General features: G+C 36.5%; 1 protein-coding gene across 1 annotated transcript; it reads left to right on the forward strand.

The window, feature by feature from the left end:
• The first annotated feature begins 385 nt into the window (after window positions 1-385).
• On the forward strand, window positions 386-930 carry LOC149156697 (dirigent protein 11-like). The gene has a single exon (XM_089444841.1). It carries the CDS (start codon window positions 403-405, stop codon window positions 928-930), a length of 528 nt encoding a protein of 175 aa, XP_089300967.1. The 5' UTR covers window positions 386-402.
• The last annotated feature ends 9,896 nt before the right edge of the window (window positions 931-10,826 follow it).

Genomic DNA, 10,826 nt, shown 5'->3' on the forward strand with positions numbered 1-10,826 from the left:
TGTGTTATATAGAAACGACGGAAAAGAGGAGCATGAAAAAACAAAAACTTTATGGATTTGATTAAAATATTATGAATATCAGTATGTTCTCTATCTCTGGATGGAACAGCAGTGCGGTTTGTTTGGTTTTGTTATATGGAAACGACAGAAAAGAAGAGCATATTGTCAGTATCTTAATATTAAATATATTGTGGAAACGACAAAGAAACAAAAAACAGAATAGGCATCATGTGGCTAGATCACTATTAAATGTGGAAGCCATTTGGATTAGAATCTGGAAGCCCTGTCGTTTACGGCCCGTAGCAGCTATTTATTTATGAGCGCTGGAACACTATCCGCAAATATACACTGCTAGCTACTCCCTTTGTTTTTGTACACTGCTGTTCATCCCATTACTCTTCCATGGGTACCGCGTTTTTATTTCCAGTCATGGCCGCCATGGTCCTCATCGTCTCTCTGCAGGCTACTGCGCGTGAAAGTAAGATGAATATGGTGTTCTACATACACGACAATTTGAGGGGACCGAATCTGACGTCGTTTCCAGTGGCAGGATTAAAAGGCTCTTCTTCAAACCCGGGCAAGTTCGGAACCGTCATAGTTATGAGCGATGTCATAACCAGAGGACCAAACTCCGAATCCGGCTCTGGCAATATTGTGGGCCGAGCGCAAGGAACGTACGTGAATACAAATCTCGTTACTGGGCTTGATTTCTTCATGACTTTCACGCTCATCTTTCAGAATTTGAAGTACAAAGGCAGCACTCTCGAGTTCCAGGGAACGGGCAGGTTTGATCAAACGCAGAGTGAGTATGCAGTGGTCGGAGGGACGGGCAAGTTCAGATTTGCTCGTGGGTATGCCGTTGTTACCACGGAATCCAGTTCCGGGCCCAGTGCCGTTCTCAAATTCAATACCACCTTTCTTCTCCGGTAGTATTCAAAGCGTTGCGAAAAAAGGTCGTTGTATCACTAGTAAAGGCGTAAAGTTCTTATTTAAGAGTTGTGAAAAATGTGTAACGAAATAAGGTCGTTGTATGACTGGTAAAGGCGTTTATAAGTCAATATTTTGACTTTTAATGAAAGGATGATCCAATAATACATTATTATTTGGTTCTCTCGTTTCTAAAGTTATTTTTATTCATTTGTTATTAATATATTTTTTCATCATTATTATTTGTTATCCAATAAGTCACATGTCTTTAAAATTAATTATAAAATAATTATCAGTATGTTTTAAATGGTTTGTCTTTAAAATTAATTATAAAATAATTATCAGTGTGTTTTAAATTGTTTTTGTTTCAGTAAGAATTTTTTTTCTCAGAGGTAGGCAAGATTTGTTTTCTTATACCATAAAGAAAGAGGTTAATGGTCCAAAATCTAGAAACACTTGGTAAGAGTGAAAAACCTATCCCTTACACATCACCAATGGATAGTTGACATGGTTTTCCTCAAATAACAATAATAAGTCAACTTGTATTAGTTGACAATGTTGATTGTCCCTAGTGTTAATTTGACAACTAATTTATAATAAGTTCTCCTACTATTTAAAAAATAAAACCTTACACCTTATCAAACTGCAACATGAACCACCAAAATAGAAAATACATGCATACCCATTCTTTTGAAATTTTTTATATATATAAACCTATTAAATAAATAAATTCAAAAAATTAAAGGAAAAAATTAAATTTAGATTTTTATACATGATAAAGATTAACCTAGTAACATCACTAATAAACTAAAGGAAAAACTATTATGATTTGTTTTCAAATAATAGATTCTCTACCTATAATATATTATGATTTGCTCGTGGCTATGCGGTTGTTACCGCGGAATCCACTGTCGGATTCTATGCTGTTCTCAAATTCAAAACCATCTTCTTTCTCCCGTAAATGTCGAAAGGTGGTGGAAAATATGAAAATCACTATACCATAAGTCAATATTTTGACATCTCATAGAAGGATGATCCAATAATATCTTATTATTATGTTCTTGAAGTTTTTAATTTTATTTTTACCTTTTACTATTAATAAATTCAAACATATAAATATAGCTAATAAACACTGTTTAGGCAACTGTGTATAAAACAATTTTCAAGTTAGATTTTATCCATGGTTCTATCACTAAAATTATTGATTAAGGAAATCCAAGAACAATCCACAGAATGCTCTCCGTACTATTTCTTAATATGGTTTTTCAAATAATTATCAACCATGAATTCATTAGAATAAACAAATCCATCTCATATTTCTTAACATCATATGCTGCAATATTAATTTTTATGGATACATTCCATAACCATTACATAATAGTTACAGCTAATTAACCATTAGCTATAATTTATGCATTAAATATTAAATATATGGTTTATAAATTATATTTTATAATTTTTATATATTGTTTTATAAATAATATTATATCTAATCTAATAGTATTTTTATGAGTTTATATTTTGATTTAATTTTTATAATATAATTATAATAAAAATTTAATATTATTGTGTATAGTAAAATAAATCTTTATCCTAACCACTTGTATAATGTCATATATACTTATAATAAAGATAAAATAGTATTATGAGAAAGCTCAAGGAAAAAAATTACATACTTTCAACAATAGGAAGCTTTATATGTAGATCTTCATACTCTACACCAATTCGTTTGAGGAGAACAAGTTTAGATTTTTATTAAATATTTTTTTTTAAAGGGTGCGAAACTTTAGAGGAAGCCCGTTTCGGGCTCAGACATATACAACATAGCTCGTTTCCGGCTTAATTCACAAAAATTCACGCAGGGGTTCCGGCTTAATTCACAAAAATTCACGCAGGGGTACATACATCACACATATACAACGTAGCTCGTTTCTAGCTTAATTCACGGTTAATTCACAAAAATTCATGGAGCAGTACATACATCATAGATATACAACATAGTTTGTTTCTAGCTTAATTCATGGAAATTCACAGAGTGGTACATACATCAGAGATATACAACATAACCCACTTCTGGCTTAATTTATGGAGCCGTACATACATCAGACATATACAACATAGCCATCAGACATATATAACATAACCCGTTTCTGGCTTAATTCACGGAATAGTACATACATCAAACATATACATGATAGCCCGCTTCTGGCTTAATTCACGAAGGGATACATACATCAAACATATACAACATAGTAGCGTCACATACAACATAATCGCATCATAACACGGAAACCTGAGCAAGGAAGTTATCATGACACCCTCCCAACCACCGGAAATATCTTCCTTGACCAAAATGAAAATTGACTCTCATTTCTATTATATATATATGATTTATCTCATTTCCATTATATATATGATTTATTTAATTACATTGTTGAAATATAAAAATACAAAATAACTAGTACAATATCTAATATTCCATATTGGTCACTTCTGGCTCCTCGCCGCTACCTTAGCATCATGTAACAAATCTCGAGTAGATGCATCTAACCCTGGAGACATGCCCGACCCTGCATCTGCTGCGCGAATAAACACGCTGAAGTATATTATATATAATATTTGGTTTTAGATATTTTATTTATTGTGGATATTTTTATTTTTGCATTAAAATTTAAGTTATGGAAATTAATCTAGATTTTAAATTGATAATGGCATATATTATTTTTATAAATAATACTTTTCTTTGTTTGGACTTTTTTTACCTTGACTAATGCTGAAGTATGATTTTGCAAATGAGTATATATAAAAAATTATAATTAAAATTGAAAAATGGTTTATCTAGTTGTTATTAGGATTATGTCTAATAGTTTTAAATTTTTAAAATAACTCTCACTTTCAACCCTTTTCCATACAACTTTAACTAACAACCTTGAGAACTAAATCTTACGCAAATAAAACTATTTATTATAAATTTCAGAAATTCTACTCAAGTTTAAATAAAACATATACTTACTAAAGGATCAACCACATGACCATACTTACATACTTATTTTTGACATTTATGTTTTCCACTTTTTAAGTTCTCTAATTTCAATAATATATTCTTGTGACCAATTGGAAGACGTATGCTAGTGTTTTTTTTTATAACATATTAAAATAAAGTAAAGTTCCTTGTTTTTTTAAATCATTGAGATGAGTTATATATGTCACAAATGCTCATGTGTTATTCTCAGACCATTGATTCTAATTTTATGGAATTTTTTTCTGTCACAAATATGGGATGCCATAGTAGAGTATATCGTTAGATTGCAGGGATGAGACTCAGGGTTAAAAACCTAGTAGAGTTTTTTCTAATTATGATATTGTTTTTCCCAACGAAAAATCATAATTTTGATTAATGAAAACAAAATTACATGTTGTAGATGCTTGCAAGCATTCCATCATCTAGTCAAAGACTGATGATCATAAGTTCATACAAAATAATCAACTAACAGATGAAGAGAAAATGTTAACCTTTTCTCCATTTCTTCTTTTCAACCTTTTTCCATTCTCCTTGAGATGGCGTGGGCGAGACAATAGCTAGTTGATTTCCTTCTTCTATTCTTGAAATTTCCTTGTCTGAATCAGAATTATCAGATGCATGGTGATGTTTGTATCCGCCAGAGTCCTTTTCTTCAGGTATCCTCACTAGTTGTGCTATAGTGACCCGTAATTCTATTGGTTCTTGAGATTCTTCTCCCTTTCCTTCTTTTTCTTGTGTATTCTGATTTTCCACATTGGGAATGGGATTATTTTCTGCTTCATCCTCTTCCTCATCTGGCTCATTTGAGGGAAATTTCCATCCTTTGGGTTTCTTTCCTAGTTTCTTCTTCCTTCACGACTCTTTCTTGGCATCAAGGCACGTGTTTTGTAGATGTCCTGTTTGTTGACATATTCAGCGTCTGAAGGTTGTGTTCTCGAAATCTAGGAACTCAGTCCAGCTCTGCTTGTTGTGTGACAAGTGAATGCGATCCAGCAGGCCTTTACCGAGGTCCACCTCCACACATATTTGTGTGAATGTATAGCTTCATTCTTCCATTCTTTGTATGTTTGTCTTTATGAATCGTCTTAAGAGATTCCGAATGCCTTCTAGCACTTGGTTATGCCAGAAATGAAGGGGGAGGTTATGAAGCCTAACCCAAATCAGCATTCTTGATACAATCATGGTGTTTGCATCAAAATCTGGGAACCATGGGGTAATGAAAAGTCTCATCGATCCCCAAAACCATGGGCCTTCCTGAAGGATAATTTCTCGATCCTCCGATGATGTAAACTTTACGATGAAGAAGCCTTTGGAGAAAAGGAGTATTTCACAATTTGTTGTCCAATTTGTGAAGATCTAATGGAAGAGATCCATTGGTTTTGGCCAGAAACTGTTAAATCTGTAGATGATGGCTTGTTCTTCATAAGTTGTGCATAGATCATTTGTTTTTGGAAGATCTATGATAAGTTCTAGTACATGATTCATTTGATCCACTGTGTAGGGGCTGGGAATATTGTGTGTTTGTTCTGGGTTTGTTGTAGTTTCTAGTTTCCCTTGGAGGATTTTTTTGAAGGAGAGTCCACCATTTATGTGTTCTTGGTTCAGTTATGTACCTTTGTGTAAGCTAGAGCCAAAAACACCTCCTACTCCCTTTCATTTACTTGATCTCGTTGCTCTACCTCTCAATCTCAAATTTAGGATGATGGTGATCATAGGAAGAATGTTGTATTCATGTATACTCTGATCATCCTGTAGAGATCTGCCACCATAGATCAAGTTTGATGGATAGCCCAGATTTTGCATGATATTCTACTTTAATTGAAAAACCTTTTTAGAAGCCTACACCCAAACTAATGATGATTTACCAGCAAGGGATTTTAAAAAAAATGGAAGAAGGTTTGTTCTTCCTTATCCAGGGAATCATATGTTTCGGGTTCCGGATCAGTGTCATATGACGTTTCTGTTGCCTGTAGCGGAGAATGCAATGCGAGCACAATCGTCGACTACAATATCCTTACTACTATGTGATCTATTATGTTTGAGAGCATATCCAATGAAGAGGGTTCAGAAAACCTCGGTTTAGATCCCGATCTGTCTTGACTAGTGCTAAATGCATACAAGTTGGGTGAAGATCCTAGATATGACATGGGAGATCTAAGATTTATTGGATACATTACCACAATGATGGATATTGTTGTGCTATATTTGATCCTTCATTTAAGTTCTTATAGCGGATCTTTTGTGACAAGAAACAGAGGCCTAGAAATCTCTAGATCTATTCCAATGGCCTATGTGAATACAAATATGACATGTAATGTCTTATCCTTGTACAGGCTTTCCGTGCTTCTTGAAAGGCCTGGGTGAATCGAGCCTCAGCGTCGACAAATTGAGCACCCCCATTAATTTTTTTGGAGCTTCCGGAGTGTATGGTCACAGATGAATCAAACCACCCACATAACTCGCCGAAGGAAGATTCGTGTGAGCGTAATCGCGATTCTTCTAGTGCAAATCTGGCCCAAAAAAATAAATCAATAAAAAAAATTAAATCAATAAAAAGAAAAAAAATCCCATCTCTTTTGCAGAACAGAGATGGTTCAGATTTGATGATCGAATGTAATCGGAGAGAGATCCCAATGTGCCCTAACCCATCCGGCACAGATCAATGGTTCCAGATCTGTCCTTCAAAACACTGGACGAGGGATGCCACACCACTGTCGACAATCTCCTTGATTTTAGATCACATCGAAGCCTTACTGTACGCCATAATTTCTCCCCTCTTCCATCTGGCGTAAATTTCAACTATGTTCTCTTGCACTGTGAGAAAACGACGGAGTAGATCAACCACCGTCGCGGGCTTCAAAATCTCACAAACACTGTACACCTCCATCTCCACTCCAATCTCCCTAGTTATGATATTGTTATAATGAATTTATTTTGATTAAAATATATATAATATAATATTAGATAACTTTCTGATATCTCTATAGATTGTGAATGATATTTCCCAAACATGATTTAAAATATCATATATAATGAGCATATTTATGATGAGGAGTTGGATATACTTAAATAAAATGATTAACCTTCTATTAAGTTGGATCTCACTTTCATAAGATTGTTATCTATAATTTTTCATGCATACTTTTATGAATGAAGAAACGATGTCTACATTATCAAATTATGTCATTTTGTGTTTATTTTTCTAATAGTTGAGTTTTAATATGTGAGATACTAAAATTCAAAGATAAGTTTATTTTTCAAGGAAAGTTGCTCTACATATGCACAAAAATGTAAATATTCCTTTAATACAATTATAATATTGAAGTTTTCTCTACAATTCTAATGCATTATTAATCCATACAAAACCAATTTACAATCTTAAAATTGATGGAATTGAAACATTATACCCAAGTACAATTAGAAGGATCATTTTCATAAAGTTTTATATATAAGTTAGGAATCCACAAACAAAGAAGTCACGATTTCAATTCTATGTGCAAAAAATCCACCTATTTCCTTTTATAATTAGGTTTATAATAATATTTTTTTTTGGTCAAGTAAGAGTGGAGCCTTCAATTAATTGAAGAAAATTTACATATATTACAAGTCTCTACAAGTGTAAAGAACAGCAAAGGCTAACCCGATGAAGATTAACTCGAAACAACCCGAAAGAAAACCCAATACAAACCAGCAACCTTATGCCTTAGTCTTACATCTAAATCTCCGCCCATTGTCCAACCCGATGGCCATTCGATAGGACCACCCGTGATCCAATGGTCTTTAAAGAAATCGCTTTGGAGATATGCGCGACCTTTACCCTCTTTACGGATCCGACAAGTAAATAAACTGTCAAAGTATAAAGCTTCGGGTCTGTTCTTGTCCTTAACCTCCTCCCATGTCGAGACCCGATGTCCCTTTGATCCGGATCCCGCAAGATCCTACGGTCACAAACATTATCGCCTCAGCAGCAAGCACCCCTTTTACATGGTTCCCAGACCCGAAAAAGATTATAAGCCAATGGTTTATAAATTTTCGGGTCCGATCTGAGAATTAACCTTCGATTACTTTTAGAACCCGAAATCCATACGATTAGGTCCCGGTTGATCTGATGGTCCTCCGCGATATCGGGTCGGAAACTTGCATGGTCTTTACCCTCATCTTCAGACCCGATGAAGATTATGAACCGCTGATCTAAAATTTTCGGGTCCGTTTGATTAGTTAACCTTCGGTCACTTTCCCACCCGATATTCAGACGATGGCGAAGGCTCTTAAGATCTATGTTTGGCGACCTGCTAAGCAGCCTGCTATTTACCAAGTGCCCCTTCCCTGTATGAAGCTCTGTTTTACCCATTTTGAGGGATCAACGGTTAAGAAAGACTTTCGTTTCCACTCACTCTTGCTTCCACTGGTCTTCTTTCCTGTTCATTCCTGATAGTCTAGAAGTTCTTCATGTCTTTGGCTGCCTATGTTTGACAATCCTCACGCAATTTTCCGGAGGGTGTCGAGTCCCAAGCATACCTGTTGTAACTTTCTTTGCATAACACTCCTTCATTCGCCAGACGATCAGCTAGCATATTGGCTTTCCTTCGCACGTGAATGAAGCTGACCGTTCTCAGGGTTTGTAAGTGGGTATGAATGCGCTGAAAGACCTGCAAAAGCTGCCAATGTTTTGAAACTTTTCCCGGTGCTTTTCCATTACAAATCTTCTTGACCGCATTAATAATCAATTCAGAGTCTACCTCAATGATAACATTATGTGAATTTGACTTGATCAATATTTCCAGGCATTGCTCTAAGGCCATGAGCTCCGCCATGTTATTAGTGGCAGTCCCCAAATGACTGTGAAATATAACCTTAATGCACCCCTGCTTATCTCTGATGACCCCTCCAAAACCAGCCATCCCTAGGTTACCTTTAGAGGCTCCATCTATATTGAATTTCAAGAAACCATGAGGAGGAGGTTGCCAGATGTCTTTACTAGCATTTATCTGTCTCACCCCCTTGTTTATGCTCTGGGGAACTAGCAAATTAAGACCCAACTGCAGTAGTATACGAGCTTCCTGGGGCAGAGTGGGGTCCTCAGGAGGTTTTCCTAAAAGGGCTCCAATAGTGTCTTTGAGCTGTCTTAATATTTGTGCAATAATGTTCTGGGTTGAACCGGTTTTGTTCTTGAAGATCCTACCATTGCGTTCTTTCTAGACATCCCAGATTAAGAAGCCTGGAACCAGAATCCAAGCTTTGTTGATGATTTCATTTCCTGAGAAGTCTTTTCTCCAATTCTTCAAGGTGTTGGTAATACTAAGTCTGTCCCTATCAGTCTGCCTAAAGATTGAGGCCACCCAATCCCACAAGGAAGAGATAAAAGGGCAGAGGTTGAGTAAGTGTTCCATCGCCTCTTCTTGTGAACCACATAGATGGCATTTGGATGGGCCAAAAAAACCTATTTTTAGAAGATTTTCCCAAGTTAGAATTTTCTTTTGTTGAACCAACCACATAAACAACTTTATTTTCATCCAATGTTGGTGCTACCAAAGGTTCTTCCATACCTTATCAGGGTTTTGATGATCAAACCCTTGGGCTATTCATTTAGCTTCTTTGAGGTTAAAGTTACCTTCTGTATTTCTTCCCCATCTCAGTTGGTTAGACGATGATGATACCAAAATCTTCCTCTGTTCCAAGTCCCGAGCAAGAGAGCCTGCCTGAGCTTTCAAAGGGTTGTCTTCATTGTAGCCCAGATCCTTCCATATTCTCCATTTACCATTGTTCCTTGCCTAATCCCAGAAGTCACTTACCATGCATAAGCCTTTGTTGTTAGTGTCATTCTTGAGAGTGGTTAGTTCTGCCCTAAACAAATTTGGTTCCTACTGCCAGTTGTCCTCCCAGAATCTTGCCGGGTTTCTCACTCGGATCTCCCAAAGGCTGTGTTGTTGGACAATGGCTCTGTTTTCCCAAGCCAGATTCCAAATGTGGGAGCCCTTGATAAGCCCAAACATTCGAATATGATCCCTCTCCTGCCAATTATTTGCATATTTTTGTTTCCAAAGCTTCGCCCAAGGGGTTGCCGATTCCTTAAGCCACCTCCACCAAAGTTTCGCACCTGAAACTTTGTTGAGGGTTTCGGGGTCATGAAGCCCTAGACCGCCATGGGCCTTAGGTTTGCAGATCTTTTCCCAAGCTACCAAAGCCCATTTCTTTTTCTCTTCCCCTTTGCCCCAAAGAAAATCTCTTTGAATGTTCTTGATTTGATGCATAACTCCTTTTGGAGCAGGAAGAGCTGACATCATAAAAATGGGTATGGCCTGTAGGATAGCCCTTGTAAGCACAAGGCGCCCTGCCAAATTCAAAGATCTACAAGTCCATTTCTTGATCCTATCCTGAAGTTTGTTAATTACCGGCTCCCACACTCCCCTGCTTAGAGGTTTGTCCGTAAGAGGGATTCCAAGGTACTTAGAAGGTAACTGATCCCTTTGAAACCCTAGAATTCTGGTCAGGTTTCTCTGAATAGAAATGTCAGTGTTAAAAAAGAAAACTTTTGATTTTTCAAGGCTTACCTTTGTGCCCGCGGCCATAGCAAATTCATTCAATATTTGTTTAAAAGCTTTGGCTTCCTTGACCGTGGGAATGCCCTGCAGCATAGTGTCATCCACAAATTGTTGGTGAGTTGAAGCAACTCCATCTATGGTCAGTTTCAGTCCCTGGATTCTTCCTTCAGCATTAGCACTTCTTATCACTCTGCCTAGACCTTCCATCATGAGCACAAAGAGGAAGGGGGAAAGCAGATCTCCTTGTCTGAGACCCCTAGAAGGCAAAAAGGTTCTGGAGGGCGAGCCATTAAGCAAGATTGAAAAGCTAGCCATGGATACCAGGGCCATAACCC

This window comes from Pinus tabuliformis, chromosome 9, assembly GCF_031772625.1.
Source record: "Pinus tabuliformis cultivar Carrire ecotype Pingquan chromosome 9, CPIR1, whole genome shotgun sequence".
NCBI classification, from domain to species: Eukaryota; Viridiplantae; Streptophyta; class Pinopsida; order Pinales; family Pinaceae; genus Pinus; species Pinus tabuliformis.